Raw genomic sequence first — 20,342 nt, forward strand, 5'->3', positions numbered from 1 at the left:
GGCCCTCAGTTCTGAGAGCCTCACCAGTGAAGATTCACTCCCCTCCCCCAAGTCAGGATCTGTAGCTATTTGGTCATAATGCAAGGGATCTTGGCTGAACGTGACGTGAGAGCATTAGATTCTACCTGCTTCCTTTCTGGAAGGCGCTGGTCCCTCTTTTCTAGTAACCCCTCCATGATCTGTTGACTTACAGAAGCCTGAAATACACAAGGATGTTACATTTCTACTTTGAAGCAGTCTTTTAATGTGTCAAAACTGCAGAAGCAACAGCAAGATACATCCTGAGCAGGGGCCATTGCTTTCCCTTAGCCTTTGCTTTTCTATGCTCCTGAAAGCCCTCTGTAGATCGCATTCACAAATCTAGTGCCTGAATGAAGAAGTTCCAGGTCTACCCTGAACAATCTGCTCATATGATTAGCTTCCCACATTATACCAAAGATTTCTTTCCCAGTCTACATATCACTTTCTTGGATACTGTATTTTGTGGGGTAATATAATATGACTATATGGAAGAATCTTAGCAATTATATTTTATATAATGCTTAGATGTGACTCTGAATCAATCATTCTCAAAATATTTTACTCTGATTGCTGTCATCTAGCTCCTGCCTCATGGTCTGCCCAGGAATCTGATGCTGGCACTGTGTGGTAGAAGAGACTGCTGGAGAAAAATAACTGTTTTATAGTTTTGGATGCTAATTTGCACTATTTGTGCTATAATTTTTAAATAAAACATTTTCAATTAAATTACCATAGTATTTTACAATACATATGCAATACATTCTTTAAATATATTTCAGTAACACTTTATTATGCTGTTCTGAAATGTCTGGGGATCTATATCATGACCACTACCATTCCACCTTGTTAAACAAACATAACATAACATAAACAGGAGTTCCTTGAAAACCCTCATATGGTCTCTCTTAATGTATACCTATATCCGCCAGTACTAGTCTGTCCAGTTATTATAGTTCATCAGTGTAATTTTACAATAAACTTCAATTAGTTAACCTATTTCTTTAAATAATCTGCATTGTCAATATCTTCTCGTATACGATTCCCTCCATTTTATTTAGCATTCCTGTTGCCTTAGTTTGCACTTGCTGTCTTCTATTATCACATTTCTGCATTCCAATAAGGTAACAAAACTAGGACACTGCATTCAAGATATAATCTCAGGATTTCCATGAATATTATATGCTGCTGCTTAATGATTTACATGCTATAACCCTCTTAAAATAAATCAAGCCAACATCCCATTAGCTTTCTTTACTGCTGTTGCAAAAAATAATCCGTTAATTGTTATTTGGCAATTTGTGTTATAGCATCATCATTTAGCATCCAGAAATGCTAACTTGCACAGAGATGAGATAATAGAGTAAAAAGCAACCACAGTGTAATATAGGTTGTACAGGTAGCAACACCTATAGTTCCTGTTCCCAATATTTTTCATACAATTAATCTGTTTTAATGTGCTCATAACTTTGTTAAACTGTAATCATTCAGGCTGAGGTTTTTCATGCTGGGTGGCAGAAGCTTTTGGAAAAATAATAAAACCAGTTAAGCTAGTCTCAAAATTAGATATGTGAAAAACATATCGCTTCACTCATTATTTTAAAATAAAAATCTAAAAATAAGCATCAATATTATCCAGCTACATGATATAACAAACTCTCAGATTCTGCCAATGACTATGCACAAAGGGGCTAGATTTAAGTTGCACACACCACCTTTATTTGTTCTCTAAAGTTAATTGAAAATTGTCCAGTGAATCAGATTTTCAATGAAAAAAGCTGATTAGACAGAATTGATTTGGTCAATATTTTCTATGAAAGTTATTGAAATGAGTCGTTTCATTTTTTTTTCATTTTGGGATGAAATGACATCAAGAAATCTCAAAATTTCCAATAGGATGGAAATTCCATTTTCTGTCAGCACTAGTTCTGGCATCTTTTAACTTCTGAAAGCTTAGTTTGCCACCTTAATAAAGTTCTTTAATGTAATAGCACATAGAAACTTTACCGTTAAAACTTGTTCTAACTGGCTGTATAATTAAATCAATATTCTTTTTGTGTGTCAGTATCCTTTAATCTTATATGTGTGTGCAGTCAAATCAGGTAGCTACATGCAAAATATAAAATACTCAAGGCATAAGATTATCTAGTTTGGCACTCACTATTTGTACAAACAAATGAGAGGTTTAGAGGATGCAGCCAGGTAAATGTGTTTTCAAAAGCAAAAAAATCTGGTCCTATTTCTTAATATTTGCATTTTTTCAGTTAAGCTGGTCTACTTAGAATGCTTTTTGTTATTTATTAAAGTGAAGAGTGATATATGACGAGGAATATTTTCTGGGACATAAATTCAGCTAATATATTACTGGACAAGATTTAACCAAACAATTTCATCATGGGGATTAGATATCATGCCAAGAATGTGAAAGAAATTTTCAGTCAAAATAGATGCATCTTGGCTTTTTTATGAGCAACATACCTCCCTTAGAGTAGAAGAGAGAGAAACACTTATTGCCATATTAGGTAACAGTAATGTCTATAGAAGTGAGGCATCTGAAAAGTTTCCAGAGATGGCAGGTAAACAACTACTTTACATCACTATCTTTCTGGATAATTAAGTATGTATATTGCACAGGCACATTGAGGCTATGTCTAGACTGCAAGCCTCTTTCGAAAGATACTTTCGAAAGAGCCTCTTTCGAAAGAGAGCGTCTAGACTGCACGCGGAACTTTCGAAAAAGCAAGCCGCTTTTTCGAAAGAAAGCACCCAGTGAGTCTGGATGCTCTCTTTCTAAAAAGCCTGTTTGCTTTCAAGAACGCCTTCTTTCGAAAGAGCACTTTCGAGAGAAGGCGTTCTTCCTCGTGGAATTAGGTTTACCACCGTCGAAAGAAAAGCCGCATTCTTTCAATTTAATTTCGAAAGAACGCGGCTGCAGTCTAGACGCAGGTGAAGTTTTTTCGAAAAAAGGCTACTTTTTTCGAAAAAACCCCTGAGTCTGGACACAGCCTAAGTGTTTCTTGCTGTTTGGATCTACTAGGGATATATGTGCATATGGTCAATCTTAGTAGTTTTCTCACACTCTGTAAGACAGAGGTCTGGGTTCTGCTTCAATAAGATGACTGTAATGGTTCTGAGAATGTTGATGAACTTACCAAAGGATCCTTTTCAGATCTGTCAAGAGAGGAAGTGGATTGTGGTAAATGTGGAGAATCATCTAAGGAACTTTGGCTAGACCTAGGTGGAGTCTTCACAACTTTTATTTCTGGGTTAGAAATGAGGCAACTGCTCAGGTTTTTCTCATGGGGTGATAAGAGATCTTTGGAATAGGGTTCTAACAAGCTGCTGGCAGGCTGTCTGTTTACTGGACTGGGAGGAGGGATGTTGCTTCCTAGGGAAGTGACTTGCAGGCCCATCAGTTTTGGGGTAGGTGGAGTGTTAATCTCACTGAGCCTTTCCGCAGTTTTTGTTTTTTCATTGGTGCCAGGCAATATCTTTGGGTTTTCTGTGCTCCCAAATTGCTGGAATGCTTCTGTGGACTTTTGGACTGGAGAGACAATAGTTTCAAGGGGACCCCTCAAGGTGAGGCTGGGTGAAGAAGATAGAGGTGGCAGTGGTCTGGTTCTCTTTATCTCTATCAGCCTTGAGGAGGGCGTCCTTCTGTCTGAGGGCTTCCTTCTCAGAGATGGGACCCTCATGATTTTCCCTCTCTCCTTTTGCTCATTCTTCTCAGTATCAATCTGCTTCAGTAGCTTCATTTCCCTCTGCAAAATACAAGGGTTACATGTATATGATATGATCTGTAAGTGCACATGTAAATTGAACTGAGGATTACTTTCAGATGCATTTTCTACTGGTATTGGCCTTTATAAAAAGGTGTCTGACAGCACAGAGCCCACTTTCTTCTATGGATTCCCAGCCCTGGGAACTATAAACAGTTATCGGGAGTATTGCGTCCCTCCCACTATAGAAAGGATGTGGACTCATTGGAGAGGGTCCAGCGGAGGGCAACCAAAATGATTAGGGAGATGGAGCACGTGACCTACGAGAAGAGGCTGAGGGATTTGGGATTATTTAGTCTGCAGAAGAGAAGAGTGAGGGGGGATTTGATTGCAGCCTTCAACTTCCTAAAGGGAGGTTCCAAAGAGGCTGGAGAGAGGCTGTTCTCAGTAGTGACGGATGGCAGAACAAGGAGCAATGGTTTCAAGTTACTGTGCGGGAGGGGTCTAGGTTGGATATTAGGGAAAACTATTTCATTAGAAGGACGGTGAAGTACTGGAATGGATTACCTAAGGAGGTGGTGGAATCTCCATCCCTAGAGGTTTTTAAGTCTTGGCTTGACAAAGCCACGGCTGGGTTGATTTAGTTGGGATTGGTCCTACTTTGGGCAGAGGGCTGGACTTGATGACCTCCTGAGGTTTCTTCTAGTCCTGTGATTCTATGATTCTAGAACCTTGTAATCCAAACTATATTGTCATCATCTTCTTCCCAGAGACTCTTCCTAAGATCTCAGCCTTCCTTGTTTCTCTCCTGCTCTCAGCAGAGAACCAACTCCCAGGTCTGCTCTTCCCAGTCTACCTAGTCCTTTCTAAATTACCTTCCCCTTTTATTTTCCCAGTGGGTCTTCTCTGAGGGTATGTCTAGACTACATGGCTCAGTTAACGGAGCCATGTAGATGAGTTTACTAGACATAGGAAAATGAAGCAGCGATTTAAATAATCGTCACTTCATTTACATAAATATGGCCGCCGTTCTGTGCCGATCAGCTGTTTGGTGGCACAGTGGGGCAGTCTGGATGCGCCGCGGTCAACAAGGGAAGCCTTTGTTGACCGCTCTGGTAAAGCTCATTTCACGAGGCATACCAGAGTGGTCAACAAAGGCTTCCCTTGTCAACCGCGGCGCGTCCAGACTGCCTCGCTGTACCGCCAAACAGCTGATCGGCACAGCACGGCAGCCATTTTGATGTAAATGAAGCGGCATTTATTTAAATCACCGCTTCATTTTCCTATGTCTAGTAAAGTCATCTACATGGTCCCGTCGACGGAGCCATGTAGTCTAGACATACCATGAGTGTCCCGATCCTTTATTATTAATCTCCACATCAGGAAGTAAGCTGAATTTAGCACAGGAGAAGCTGATCCCCAACCTCCTAAAATGGCCATCTCGCCACATCACAATCCCCTGCCTCATTTACTAATTCAATAGTCTTCCTCCCCCTCACCTTTGTCTTCCTGTTCAGCTGCCCAAACTTCTCCTCTTGGGCTGCAAGTATCTTTTCAAAGTCCTGGTGTTTCTTTAGCAGTTCCTCTACATCGGACACTGAATCCTGAGTGGAGAAAAATCAACAACAGAGACAGGAATCCAGTGAAGCAAAAATAACTGTTCCTGAAAAGACTATGATGGAGGTTTTTGAGGCAAACGAGTACATTTAGTGACACGGCTTCCTTTCACATTACTGGGAGTCTGTGGTCAAATCCACTAGCTGGCTTTGAAAATCTCAGCCTACACTTCTAAAAAGAGTGGTTTCTGAGCTAACTGTGGCACATGAAAATAAAGGCTCAGCTGATAAGACTTATTTCTCCCCAGCTGCTGGCTTTGTCAGCTATGGGAACTTCTGCTGGTACCCAGCAGTACAGCCACCGCTGGAATGCAGTATCTCTCACAGTGTGCTGATCTTCTGTAAGAGTCGCTATTCATTTAAAAATGCTGCAATTTGTGTGAAACTTCTCTCCCTCCTTGTCCTCTGAGCTATGGACCAAAGGCCTGCAATATCACTACCAGCCTAGCTTGCATAAGGCATCACGATTGCCACGTGGTATCCTGGCTGCTACAGTGTAGTCAGCGGTACCCATGTTAAATGCTGGGCTAAAAGTTTATGCTAAACACATGGTTTACACCCATTTTACCCCTTGCCCACAACCACTGCAGGGATCCCACAACTCATCCTCTTTTGCCCCTGCATTGGGTCCCCATACCCAAATGTGTGGCAGTGTCATTCCACTACTCAGCAACCATAATATTGTCATTAAGGAGGAAAAACCTGTTGAAGCTGATGCAAGAAAGGGATTTCTAGGGCAAGCTGAAAAAGCCACCTATGCCAACACCCCACTCTCAAAACAGGAATAGTCACTTCACTTCAAACCATGCTCTCCTTCATACAATGGAGTATTTTTGCAGATCCCTGACTAGGCTAAGGAATGGGTAGGAATTCTTCACAATTTTCTCTCCCACCAGTCACTACCCCACTGATTACTTTTCCTGCCCGAGGCTAAGCCCTTTAAAAGGACATAACACCTACCTTTTGAGAATCCCAAAGCTGCATCAGTCAGCCATTGATGTGTTGACTGGCTATGTCTATTCTGCAGGCTTTTTGAGCAAGAATGGCTGTTCTTGCACAAAAACTTGCAGAGCGTCTACACTGCATGCGAGTTCTTGAGCAAGTAAATTTACAGTACAGCGTCAGAAAATAGGGCTTCTTCTGGAAGACTTATCCCTCTCCCCATGAGGAATAAGCCCACTTGAGCACGAGCTCTCTCACAAGAAGGCAGTGTAGACAGGCAACATGAATTTCTTGCGCAAGAAACCCCTATGGCTAAAATGGCCATCAGAGCTTTCTTGTGCAAGAGAGTGTCCACATTGCCAAAGGACGCTCTTGCGCAAAAGCACATGGCAGTGTGGATGTGCTCTTGTGCAAGACCTTATGCACAAGAACTCTTGAGCAAACAGTTCTTGCACAAGAAGCCTGCAGTGTAGACGTAGCCACTGTGATTAACTTAAGACACAATGTCTCAGGGTGGGGTTGCCTGAGATGGTACACAAATAGTCTGCCTGTACAAACAGACGTTTTATTCTGTCCTTACTCACCCCATAGCTGCGATCTGAGAGAAAGCTCTCCTTGGCATTCAGCCATGCCTCTGCTTGCTCCAGCTCTCGCCGTAGTAATTGGATCTCCCAGTTTTCCTCATACAGCTCTTTCCTCACTTCCCAGCTCTCCCTCACCTTCTGCATCAGCTCCGAAAGCTCCGACAGCTTTTCCTCAATCTAGAAACACAACATTTACAATGTAGGGAGATAAAAGAGCCAGTCAGGGTTTCATCTGACAGCCATCTAACTTATAAACTGATAATGTGACCCATCTTGGATCACCAGAGAACTTTGTGGTCCAACCTAATTTAGAAAGGAAGTTTGAGTCTGTCTTTTGCCTCCCAGAATTAATTATCTAACCACATACTAAATTCTATATCTGCATGTGTACTCCATGTACAGCAGAAACAGTACTTTGCTATATATTTTTCCATAGCTATACTTAACTCAGAGGTTGCAGTTTGTAACCTATAATACTGAACTAAGGATTAATTCCTCTGGCTATGGCATGACAACACTGATTTAACTTTTAATACTAATGGAAAACAGTCTAGGCCTGTCTGCAGCAAAGTTTGCAACAGAAATGGGATCTTCCATAAATTCCAAAGATTCTTTTAATTTCATGATCTCCAGATCAAATTACAATCTCAAGCCAAACTGATCATTGTAAAGGTCAAGTTCTGAAGTTACATAGGATCACAGGTTTTTTTCAAAGTTATTTCTCACCCTTGTATGACTTCTGAAGAAAGTCATGTTCTCTGAAGTGTTCACAGCATCACCCACTCAGTATTTGTTCTGCACTGTATTTACATTCTATCGTCTCCCATTTCTCGTGCATTTGGACAATAAGATTTAAGGGATGGTATTTGTGTGGCTCATATTCTCCATGGTATAGTGTCATATAGACCCACAGCACAGCATAAACCACCACTAAACCACCAAAAATATTTCAATCTAGGTATGGCTGTAATTTTACAGGTTAGCTTCAGAGTCAATTTTGAAGGAGACAGGAACAAATCTAAATGGGGTTCCACTTATTCAGATCTCTATGTAAACTTTGTCTTCATATTTAATATTAAAGACCCTAGTTTTCCTATCTAGCTGCTCCATTTTGAAGGGCAGAGATATGTAATAACCCCTGAAAGGCATGAGCTCTCTGAAGGCTCTGATGTGTAAGTCCCCACCTGAACACTTACTGAATGTTCTTTATATGTGGTAGCATTTCTGGCAATGATGCCTCACTTAGACCTCAATAATATTGTAATCAAGGCATTTGCCCACTTAGTTTGTTTCCTTAGCTCACTCTAATGTTTTAAAATGTTTAACCCATCATTAGCGTACCTCCATGGACATGAAGTGTCCATTCTTCACCAGGTTGTTGCCTGTCCGCTGCATATCTTCGTATTTTAGCCACTGCTTCTCTATTTCACGCTTATACTCTTCATGTTGCTTGATTAGAAGCTCAGCGCCAAGAACATCATTTGCTATTTCCTCAGAGATCACCAGTGCATGCATCTCATTGGCCCAAACCCTATGGAAAGGAATCAGAAGGAGTCAGTGAACATTGGAAGCTGCTGAGGATAAAATGGAACCACTCACAAATACTCAGAGACATCTACAAGCTTATACATCCACACTGAGAGAGGCATAGATGAACAAGCCTTTATTTACATACTAGGATAAAAATGTAACTGTGTAACTGCTAAAAATCCTTGTGGTTATATGCGCTATGGGCTGGGAGTGGGACTGGCTGGGGACGCTGCCGGTTCTGCTCGCCAATGACAGGGGCTGCTCCGGTGGGCCCCAAATGGCTGGAGCAGCCCCCTGCCCAGGGCAGGCAGGGAGCCGTTCCAATCCCTACTGGTTAACCAGCTAACTGGTTAACTTTTTATATCCCTATTACATACTAGGGTCACACATATGCACAAACTCTGGTAGTTACCCCACATTCATATTCACAGTTATACACACTCAAGGGTCATACTCTAGCACAGAAACATACATTCAGATATACACTTGTCCCATCAATATTTACATTATATTTATAGGAAAAAACATGATACACATTCAAAACAGAGAAGGGAATCATGCAACTACATGCACTGAGGAATATCTACTGGATACAGTCACAATGCTTTTATGCCGTGGGCATTTATATCCACACTTAAAAGTGTCACATCCTGCCATGCACAAGAATAGTTAACAGACGTACAGGGAGTACAGCCATGAAATGGTATTCCCATACAGAATGAGGCAAAAGTGCAGATCTACATGAACACAATCTCAAGTGATATAAAACAAGGTAGCTCCATTCATCTCAGGGGAGCTGCAGAGGAGCTAACTCCCAGGAGGATATCCTCACCTGCATAGTCTCAGTCGCACAATTCCTAAACCAAACCCACATTTCTATTCATGAGAAAATACTCATTGTACTTAAGAGAGCTGGTCAAACATTTTCTGATGAAACATTTTTCATGAAAAATGCCATTTCACTGAAATAGAAGCATTCTACAGGAACAGGTAGATGTTGAAAAACACTGCTTTAGAAAAAAACCACAATGCAGCATTTTGATTTATTTTAAATTTATTTTATAATATAAACAATAAGAACACCTAAAACTAAAATGAAATGTTTTGATTTCACCAACTCTAAGTTGCCCATTGATCCCCAAACAGAATTGTTCTCACTTCATGGGAAATTTCAAAATTCCATGTTTTGCAAAATAGAAATTCCAGAACCCACGCAGCTCTTTTATTTGTGCAGAAGGGTAACAACATGCACATTCAAGCAATATTATTTGTATTATACCTCTCCCTGCTCTCCCACAAAGTGCTTGAAATAGCTGTGTGAGGATGTCCTGTGAAAAGGCTGGGCTGACTCATATGTGTGAGCAATGGTGTCTGTCCTAGTCTCTCCTAGGGGGAGAGCACTGGCCTCTACTGCTGGGCTGGCATGCAGCACCCATCGAGCTGCCGCAGCATAACCCCACTGCCAAGCCAGCACACACATGCTTCCTCAACTGGGTTGCTGGGCTGCCCCTTCCCCATTACCGGAGACAAAGCCACGTGGCCCAAGCCCAAGCCCCAATTGCCCAGGAACAGTGCTCACCCCAGTCCTGGCCCCATGGCCAGAGGAGCAACCCATGTGGCCCAAGTCCTGGATTCAGCCAATGGAGGAGCTTGCCCAGCTCAGCCCCCATGTGCCTACCACCACCACTACCAGCAGCTCACCTGCTTCCACTGGCTCACTGCTGTTTCCTCTGGCTCACTGCTGCAATGGTGTTGGGTGGGCAGAGAAGGGGGAGAGCACTGGCCGCTGGCACACAGTCCACTCTGCAGCCTCCCCACCTGCCCCCTGGAGCTGGTGATGTGGCAGTGCGCCAGCCATTAGGCTCAAGCGGCAGCGCAGGCTCCCCAGTGTGTGGGGGAGGAGAGGCATGCCATTGAAAATTGGTTCGTGTGCCACTTATGGCGCAAGTGCCATAGGTTGCTGACGCCTGATCTACATTGTCCAAAATTTGTCAAATCAGTAACACTCTGCTGAAATAGAGTGGCATGGTCCCAGGTCTTAGATACACACAATATATGACAGGCTCCAGAAACAACCCTATCAGTTTGAACCTAAGCATCTGTTCTTCTCTACAGTGGGGTCAGATCTGGCCACTGGAGCTGAAAAGAAGCTTTGCATTACAGTTATCATATGAGGGGAGCTATAAGCAAGTTGCAGAGAGACAGGGGCAGGGATGGCCTCTGACTGCTAATTTAGAAGACAGCACTGGAAAAAACAAAAATAACACTCCACTGACAAAGGTCCCTACACTTACATCAGCTCCCTGCAGTCATTGAAGTAGACCTGAATCTGTTCTGCCTGTCTCAGTCTCTCTTTCCTCTCCAGAGACTTCCTGTTCAGTTTCTCCCAGCATTCATCCACCTCTGTGAGTCTCTCCATTATGTTCTCGCTGGCCTGAGGGTAGAGCCGGCTGAGACGCCGAGCCTCCTTTTGGATCCGCTCCAGCTCTTTCACAATGGCTGCAAGGTCTCTCTGGAACACAGAAGCAATTGATCACAAGACCAAATTGAGAGCGTTAGGTTCTGTTTCAGCATGGACACTGCAATGAAATAATACTGAAAGCAGATCTCAGACTGTTCTTGACCTTTTGGCTCCTTTCACCCAATTGATCTCTCAGAGTGAGAAATAACTTCATTGCTTTTCCTTCTGCCAGTTACCTTCTAGGATTCACATACATTCACCATTGAACAAGCTTGTTTAGAGCCATCATGAAGGACACTGCAGTAAGGCAAGTCTCTCACCTGTTGGGCCAGCAAAAAATACTCATCACCAATTTCTCACCCCACAAAAGAAACACCAATCCAGGAACCTATTCCTGGAACAATACCCGTTGCCAACTCTGTTCACATATCTAACCTAGTGACACCATCACAGGACCTAATCAGTTATACCATCAAAGACTCATTCACATGCATATCTGCTAAAGTGATATTTGCCATTGTGTGCCAACAATGCTCCTCTGACATGTACATTGGACAAACCGGACTGTCTCTACGCAAAGGAATAAATGGATACAAATCAGATGTTAAGAATGGCAACAGCCAAAAGCCTGTGGGGGAGCATTTTAACCTCCTTGGGCACACAGTTTTGATTTACAAGCTGCCATTCGCAGACAGAACATCGTCAAAAACAGACTGCAGAGAGAAACTGCTGAGCTGGAATTCATATGCAAATTTGATACCCTGAACCAAGGACTAAACAAACACAGGGAGTGGTTTTTGAATTACAATATGTAATTTCTCATTGAAGTACTCTCAACTTCTCACCACTGTTGAAGATGAGTCAAGTCTATTCTGATTTAATTAGTATGGATGTTACAATCCCCTCTCTGTATCCTTTTTTTCCTTCTGTCTTTTCTCTTCAGCATCTGAGGAAGCGAGCTGCAGTTCACAAAAGCGTATGCTCGAACACCCTCATAAATTAGTCTTTAAAGTGCCACCAGACTTCTTGTTGAATTTCTAATACAAATGATGAATTGGGGAGTGTTTGGGAAGAGTAAGTTGGTTTGTAAGGCAGACCAGTGATGCTGGGGCTGGCTTTGAAGAATGAGGGAAGGAATAGGGTGAGGATTAAAGAGAGAGAAAAAGACAAGAAAACGAGTGTGCAGCAATTCCCAGCAGAACACGTACTTTCCAAAATGTAGTATTTTATTTTTGTTTTGAGGAAGTCCTGCCTGTTCAGAACACCCCCCAATATTTCTTCCCTGTTACCACTGCAGCACCCCACTGGGAGTTTTAGGAATCATCTGAATTCTCATGCTCTCTAGCTCCTTTGTTTTAACCTCTCGTTCATCTGTCCTAATCATTGTAGACACCTACTGCCAGCCGGCAGAGATGTCTGCTCCCAGTCCAGAGCCAGTCAACCTCATTTAAGTAGAAATATATGGAATTTGGATACAGCAAAATCTAGGCTCACCATTCTCCCTGAGGCTGAGAGTTATTTCCACAGGACTAATACTTCCTGTTGGCCATAGGAACCAGCAGTCACATCCTGGAATTCAACACAGGCCTTTTGAATGGCAACAAAATATCAGACTCTTTTCCAGCAATGAGCTGGCAGTCTCAGCAGAGTCCAGTCACTGGTATTAGTGTTAGAGACTCTGCATCCATTTCAAACTATGGCTTTAAAATTCCACTCCAAGTTCAAATAATTGTAGTTTTGAAGTCCGTTAGGAGAAGTGAAAAATACCGCAAATAGTAATAATATTGTTTCAGGCTGGTAGGCCTCTTGCATGTGGCACCATGGACATTGCAGTAATGGATCAAACACATTATTCATATGTGTAAACAGAGCAGCCCAACATATTAATAAGCCAGGCATATATCTCTTGGTTTTATTCATTTATATTTTCAAGGCTGTCTCACTTACCTCCACTCCTTCATGCTGGCCTAGGAGGGTTTGCACACCTGGCAGGTCATATCCATAATCGTCTATATCCACCACTGCCTCTTTCTCCTGCATCCACCCTTTTAGCTCATCCACATCATGGTCATACTTGTGAACCTGCAAAGCTGCTCTTAAATTCTGGGGAAAAAAAAGATAAAGATTCACTAGCAACAGCATCCTTAGAACACAACACTGCAGCACACCCGTTGTGCAAGGAGACACTCTGTTCCGATGCAAGGGAGCCTAAAGTGACACACTGATGTACAATATGGGGCTTCGGAGCTCTACAGAGGCACATGGTTAAAAATATCATAATGAAAATTTACATTTATTCCAAGATCAATAAACCATTTTTAAACAGATAAAGCTGATAAGATAAGCCATGTCATTTAAACCCACATGATTAACAAGGAAATTAATAGTTAAGGGCACATCATACATTTCACTTTGCGCACATACCAAAGACAAATACTTGGGTAAAGTCATGGGCCCTCTTCTTTGTGTTACCATATTGATCTGAAGCTTCAGGATGCTTAAGGAGGCAGAATATGTTGGTACTGGCCAGGAGATTGGACCTAAAACTCATTCTAACGAAAAGCGATAAAGGACTGACCATAGGTGATTAGATTTCAGTTTCACAGAATGGGCAAAAGGAGAGAGGGAAAGATGTTCTATATGTAATAACAGGTTACTATTAACCCATTTGCATGAAGTAGAATGCACAGGTCAGCAAAAGCTAAGGCAATATTTGAACCTGTATGCAACACCCTTTCTGCTGTTACAACAAATACTATCCGAGAACAGCAATGACACTGGCCTGATGAGTCAGAAAGGGAAGTCAGAACATTCAGGAGCTTCATGGTTCAAAGAGCATTTTCTTTCTGTACAGGTGTCCTACCTCTGTCCTTGTTTGGATGGCTTGGCATAGTCTCTCCCATGTATCATTGACCTGATGGGTCCTCTTCTGGATCTCTCCTATCTGGCTGTGGCACTCTTTCTCCAGGTGGGATGCAAATTCATTTATTGCGAACACCTTAGTATGTCCTAGAGGTTTCATCTCCTTTATAAAATCTTCAAACTTTGTCTCTAGTATCTGCAGAAAAAGGATGTGGGGGGAGGGGTGGAGGAGCAGAATTCAAATATGAAGAACCTCAAACCTGTGCTGGCCCCCATGAAGGAGGCAAAGAGAACTGATCACTTCTCTATTATGTCCTACAAAACTATCCCAGAATGTGTAAATCACTTAACAAGCCCTGATTTCCTCCTCTCATTCCCAGAAGAAAGTCCCTCCTACCATGAGGAATCAACATCTTATGTCACACAGAGAAGATCACCTACTTCCTTAATGGCCTGATACATCACCAAGAGCAAGAAGCCAACAACAGGAAAGGAAAAGAAACAATTCAGCCTCTTCCCACACCCACATGCAAAGGTTGTTGAACGTATACATTCAATGAACCAAATCCTGTGTGTTACAAATTACCCCCCTCTGTCTGTATCAGTCTCTTCAAAGGGGATTAGTGCTGGGATAAACAATTAGAGGTATGGATGCTCAGGGGGGCTGACAGACTTGCCAGGCCCATGGGCAAGGTGGGGGAAGGCCTGAATGTGTGCTCCTAGAAGGGGCAGGCCCACAGAGGGCAGGGACAGCACTGTCCAGAGTGCACCACCCCACACCATCCTCCCTCCCAGCACTCAGAGCTGGCCAGAGCATGCGGCACGTGCTCTAGCAGCAATTTAAAAGGCCAGGGAATCTGACAGCTGCAGCTGTCGCTCTCCCCCCCCCCCCCCACCCGTGTTCCATTGGAGGGCCTGTCCATGCTTGCTCTCAGGCTGTTACATGAGGGATGCTTCAATTTACAACCAGAACTCCAGATTTTGGCCCTTTCTAGCTAGTGCTAGGCCCCTTGATGAGTTATGCTGGTTTTCTAAAGCTCTCTGCCACTGAGGAGAAGAGGAGGTAACAGCTTTCTGCTGCCCCAACTTTCTCCTCTGGTCAACACTGTCTTAGAGAACCTTACAAATATTAACCAGGCAGAAATTAGACCCAATGTTTGTAACAGAGAGAACCTGATTTTGCCTAATTTCTGTCTGTATATTGAGCTGCAGTGACTTTTGCTACATGTGTTGTAAAGCTAATACCTTCCTGCTTTGCCAGAAAGGAAGCTTTTTACCTCAGCTTCTTCCAAGTCTTGCCCATAGTCATCTGACTCCGCCACAGCTTGTCTGCTGGAAAGCCAGTCACCCACTAACTGGATCTCTCTCTCAAACTGGTACAATTGGTACTGTTCCTGCAGGCATCTCCTCTGGGTCTCGGTTTTCTGTAGCAGAGACTTGAAGTTTTCTAGGACAGCCTGGAGCTTCAGGAGCATGGTTGAACTGTAAAAAACAACAACCAGCAGCCACGTCACTGGTCAGAGTATTTAGCCAGTAAAATCAATTTCTGCTACTACCTTTGTACAGTGTCTCTGCTGCCCTCTAGGGCTACCAAAACAGAACCTGTAGCAACCCAAATACATGGAAAAGGAAGAATCTAGTAGTAGGGTGAATTATGCTAGTAGGGAGAAAACCAATAGGAAATTAAAATAAAATTTCAGAGAATGCTTCTTTCCCAGTCTCCCCCCCCAACAGAAAAACATTGGAAAGAGACAAGTAATGAATTGTGAAGAAGACTGTTTTGCTTTCCCAGACATGCTGATCACAGATCCTGTAAACAAAAGACTCTGGACGGGAAATGCTGGGAATAGCAGAATTGTCCCATCCATAGGACAATTTTGGGCACCTGCTCTGGTCCCCACCCTTCAGGGGGTTCCACGTTTAAGGGAGATATGGAAGCATGGGGTCAAAGGCAGCCTGATCAATTAGAAGGGGGCTTGGTGCCAGCAGAAGGGGTCAGGCCTGCCCCTGTACTCACTGGTGACTGAGGGAAACAGAGTGACCTGGCCCCAACCTGCTCTGCTGGTTCTCAGTGTTGCTCAGGAGAGAAAGCCTGGGGGAAGAGCTGGAGTGGAGGTTGGTGGGGGGCAGAGCAGAGCAGGATTATCCTGAGCCTCACACCCCTCTAGGAATGACCCTAGGGAGCAGGCAAGGCCAGAGAAACTAGACAAAGGTCTATAATCTTTTGTTGCTTGTTATGTGGTTCTGTTGCATTCTCTAAATAAGAGGCAATCATGAAAAGGCACATTTTTGCTGAAGGGGAAAGGAAGAGGTTTAAAACGTCTCCTGCCAACAGTATTTCTGAGAGAGTCACTGAATGGTTAAGCAGGGCTGCTTTTTTCAGTTTGTACCTCTCTAGTGGGTTTCTCTTAGAAGTGCAATAGCAAGCCGGTTTTATTTTCCTACCTCTCTGGGTTGTCACTGTTTATTAGTTTGGTGCCAGTCTCCTGAAGCTTCTCAATTCGGGGCTTGAATCCATCCACATCTAGCTTGGTAGCCTCCAGTTTACGAAGTGACACCTGGGTGGATTCTTCATTCTTCCCGCAGTCAGATGTATCCAGGATGAACGCTCTCTCTGCCATCCAGGATTCTGCTTCCACAAGCTGTAGGAAATACAGGGGTAAACTGGACACTCAGCTGTCTGTGCACGAGAAAGAAACCTGGAGAGCACTAAAGATGATAGTGGACAGCGACTTAGATGGGATGTTGCAGGACAGTACAGCAGCTTTCACACTGAAAATTGAGACACTAAACTAGGAGTCAGCGCCGTTGGCACGTGGCTCATCAGGGAATCTGCTGGCAGGCCACATGACATTTTATTTACTTTGACCATTCGCGGGCACAGTCCCACCCACCCACCCCCTGCAGCTCCCATTGACTGTGGTTTGTCATGGAAGTAGCATAGGCCACATAGACATGCTGGCCATCAATTCCCACAGTTCACATTAGCTAGGAACAGCAAACGGTAGCCTCTGGGAGCTGCAGGGGGCTGAGTCTGAGGACAGTCAATGTAAAGAAAACATCCCACAGCCTACCAGTGGCTGAGGCTAGCACTGTGGACATCTGACCTGTGGTGTTGCTCAACAATTGCTGAGAGCCAAGAAGGCTGGCAAAGGCCTGCTTCATTCAGTATCTGCATTCAACCTGACTAACACTGCTTCGCATGAGCCTTCTGCCCAGCATAACAACCAGTTTTAACAACTCGTGTCAGAGCCTCTGACAGGCGCAGTTCCACACATGATCCTTTGGACAAGCGAGGACAGCAGGAGAGACTCGTGGCACTCTTGCTGGAATTCTGCAATTTTACTATGGCTCTAAATGTAGCAATTGCAGAATTCCAACAGGACTGCATGATGTAATATATGGGACTGATGTACCTTGAATAATTAATAAGTATTGTTTCCATCAGGGCCTTAAAAATTAGAAACCCTATCCAATTCTGTTAATCCCAAAATAGGGTCCACATATGAAGACCATAAGAAAATGGTTCATATCATGAGAGATGCTTTGTCTAAAGACTCACTTATTATCCAAAGTCAGGCATTCCCCTCTCCAACTATTCAAACTAAAATGGCGAAATGAGGGTATTGGTATTCACCAAGGCAAGAATCTCTCATTAGTTGCATGGTTGTAAATGCCTTTCTCCTTCCCAAACTAGTTAACATATTTAAAGTTACCAAACAAGAGTTGTACTCTGCTTTCCTTTGCAAAATGGCCCGTCCCCTGAGAAATGGGTGGGGAAACTGCCAGTTAAACAAACTAGAAACGTGGCTGCAAGAGTGAAGGTCAAATTGCACAAACTGTTACCATAAGAAATCCAACCATATGTTTCACTCCAAATTATAAACTATACATTGTTTCCTTTTAAATATAATATGCCATGAACAATCCGTCTTTCTCCCCAAATTAAAATCTGCACATTTGTTTGCCTGGTGAGTTAGATCTATATCCTTCTGTATGTGGAAAAGGCCTTTTGTTCTATTGTAAGTCTTAAATAAGATGAAATGCTTAGTATACTCAAAGAATACATAGAGCATGTCCTCCACATTTAGAAGGTTATGAAGATTGTTGGTTTTCATTGTAAATAATATTGCACTCTAGAAGTAACAGGAACTGTCTGGCACAAGGAAGGAGAAATATTGAACGACATTAACAAGGGGACATTAAGAGACATTAAGGGAAATCACTTAAAAGGAAGATCCTGATTGACAGTAGGGGGCAAATTTTAAAATCCTTGAAATGACTCAGACTTAAGAAGCCTCTGACAAGAAAAGGATGAAGGGAACTTGTTATACACCAATGCCAACTACTGGTTGCCAGTGGAAGCAGAAACTAAGAGCTGAAATCTGAGGACTCACTTGACATGACTGCAGTTAAGACTGTCAAGTATCAGAGGGGTAGCCGTGTTAGTTGGAATCTACAAAAGTGGCGAGGAGTCCTGTGGCACCTTATAGACTAACCTTCAGTTAGTCTATAAGGTGCCACAGGACTCCTCGCCGCTTTTACAGTTAGACTGAGAGTCAGTAGGAATGAGAGTGTGACCCCCCTCCAATGAGTCCGTATATTAGGATGTGTAAAGAGAGGCCCCCATGCATTTTGGGGGTTGACTGAACCCAACAGAACAAGCAGCAGAATCCCAAATGCAAGTGACATTCCAATCTGACATGTGGAAGGACTCTCCCCCGTTATAGAGGAATTGGCGAGATTTCATCTCAAAGACTGTATTCCCCTTTCTGTTTGTAAACTTGACCTTTGTTGTCAGCGTGAGAGACTCAACGTGCAAACTTAGGAGCTAAAGTCATGTGCCTCTACAGCAGAAGCTAAAGGCCAACTTCTTCTCAGCGAAGGCTGTAGTGTAGACTTCACTCTCCCTTGTCAGTGGTCTCAGTGCCTCTGGGTTACATGTTCTTTAATAAAAATACCTGTAGGTTATCTTGCTGGGTCTACACTCTCGTGAGACCTCATGAAACCATATTTTAGATTCTAACTCCTTTATAAGTCCAAGCTAGAGAGATTTAAAGCAATAACTCTAAGTAATTACTTTCAATATTCTAAACTTGTCCATTTTTGGACCAGTCCAGTCAAAGAGAAGTATCCATGCTCTCCAAACTGCCTTAAAGACAAGTGCATCCTGGGAAGTATGATACCCATTTTAGGTAATAAAGCATTGAAAATTGTTGGTGATAAGAAATCTGGTAATTTGCAGTGAACTTCAATAGAACTGTTGAGCCTCAACTCTAGTCAGTGATAACTGCTTTCAGGACTATCGTGTGTGTATAATGGACAGAATTGGTTGTGTGTACATTTGAGTGGTGAACTGTTGATTCTATTGTTATGTGGTTCTGGGAGTATTAATAAATGGGTAGTTGATTAAGAATAAGCAAATATCCTGATTTGAGACATGCAGTTCAAGTTGAAAGCTGACCTGAAAAGAACCCAGCATTAAACTAGTAAGCTAGTGCTCCCTGACCTCAATAAAAAGGACTTATTCTACGGGGTTCTATTATCTATTGGCAAATCTAGTTTGTCTGCATCCTGACAAATTCATAATTTTTGCACTTATAACGCATCTTACCTCACTGAGAAATTGATGGGTCTCATATGATTGCATGAGTCTTCTTCTCCTCTCTTGAGCCTCAGCTTTCAAGGTTTCTACCAAAGTGCCCAGCTTCTTCAAACGTTCCATGATCTCATGGGAGGCAAAGTGTCCGCCCCTCACCAGCTTCTGCCCAGTGCTGATTACTACTTTTGTAAGAGCATCATGGCTGCTAATCTCATTCTCCAGGTTCTGGAAAGCACAAATGAGAGCCCCAGAATGTAAGCAACTGAAACTGTTCTACTTACATGCTGCATTTAGGAGTCTGGTTTTCACATTTTACAAAAGGGGCCAAGGTTGCAAATTTAGATCCAGACCAGAAATCATTGAAAACCAAGGAGTATTTGGACCAAATGTTTTGTTGGGCCTGTGAAATAAAAAGAAAGAGAAAGAGAAAGAGAGAAAAGCTGCCAAGTTCAGTTCCTGATCCAAACTTTGTCAAGATTTTGAGGTAAAAGACCCTGAAGCACAAGTACTTGTTATCAGGAGCAACTACCTGAAATACCCACCTGAATCCATGGTCATGCCATACTTCATGGGTTAATTAATGAACTTCTAGGAAACTGCCCCAATTTTCCATCAGTTTAGCAGCTAATTGGTGTTTCTAGCTCTTCAGCAACATTCCAGGATACACAGCTTTACAAAAATGGCATTTATAAGAATCACAGGAACACACATCGATGATCAAGGTAAGGCGATAATGGCAGGAGATGCAAACTACTCAAACCAGCACCCAACACCCTCTTCCAATGTTTGTCAAACCAATTCAGTTCATTCCTATGCATGTACATTACTCCCCCTTCCCCAATGGTGTTCTTCCCTGTCTTACTGGTGTAATTTAGATCTTATTTAATTTGGGGCAGGGACTTGGTCTTCATACTTGTCTGTTAAGGGTACCATGCATTCTGTAGGTGTTAAAATGACAGCACCCTACATATGCAAAATATTTCCCAGCATTTTCCAGCCTGAGGAAAT

The 20,342-nt window shown here is 42.8% G+C and overlaps 1 protein-coding gene across 1 annotated transcript in view; it reads right to left on the reverse strand.

Moving 5' to 3' along the window:
• SPTBN5 (spectrin beta, non-erythrocytic 5) overlaps positions 1-20,342 on the reverse strand; it is a 134,888-nt gene that overhangs the window by 11,994 nt on the left and 102,552 nt on the right. The window contains 11 exon segments of the mRNA XM_089778512.1: positions 126-197; positions 3,171-3,779; positions 5,237-5,341; positions 6,880-7,056; positions 8,221-8,410; positions 10,704-10,921; positions 12,818-12,973; positions 13,734-13,928; positions 15,010-15,214; positions 16,178-16,374; positions 19,347-19,559. Coding sequence (XP_089634638.1) covers positions 126-197; positions 3,171-3,779; positions 5,237-5,341; positions 6,880-7,056; positions 8,221-8,410; positions 10,704-10,921; positions 12,818-12,973; positions 13,734-13,928; positions 15,010-15,214; positions 16,178-16,374; positions 19,347-19,559 — 2,337 coding nt within the window.

The sequence above is a fragment of the Pelodiscus sinensis genome, chromosome 5 (assembly GCF_052426305.1).
Source record: "Pelodiscus sinensis isolate ZL-2025 chromosome 5, ASM5242630v1, whole genome shotgun sequence".
Taxonomy (NCBI): domain Eukaryota; kingdom Metazoa; phylum Chordata; order Testudines; family Trionychidae; genus Pelodiscus; species Pelodiscus sinensis.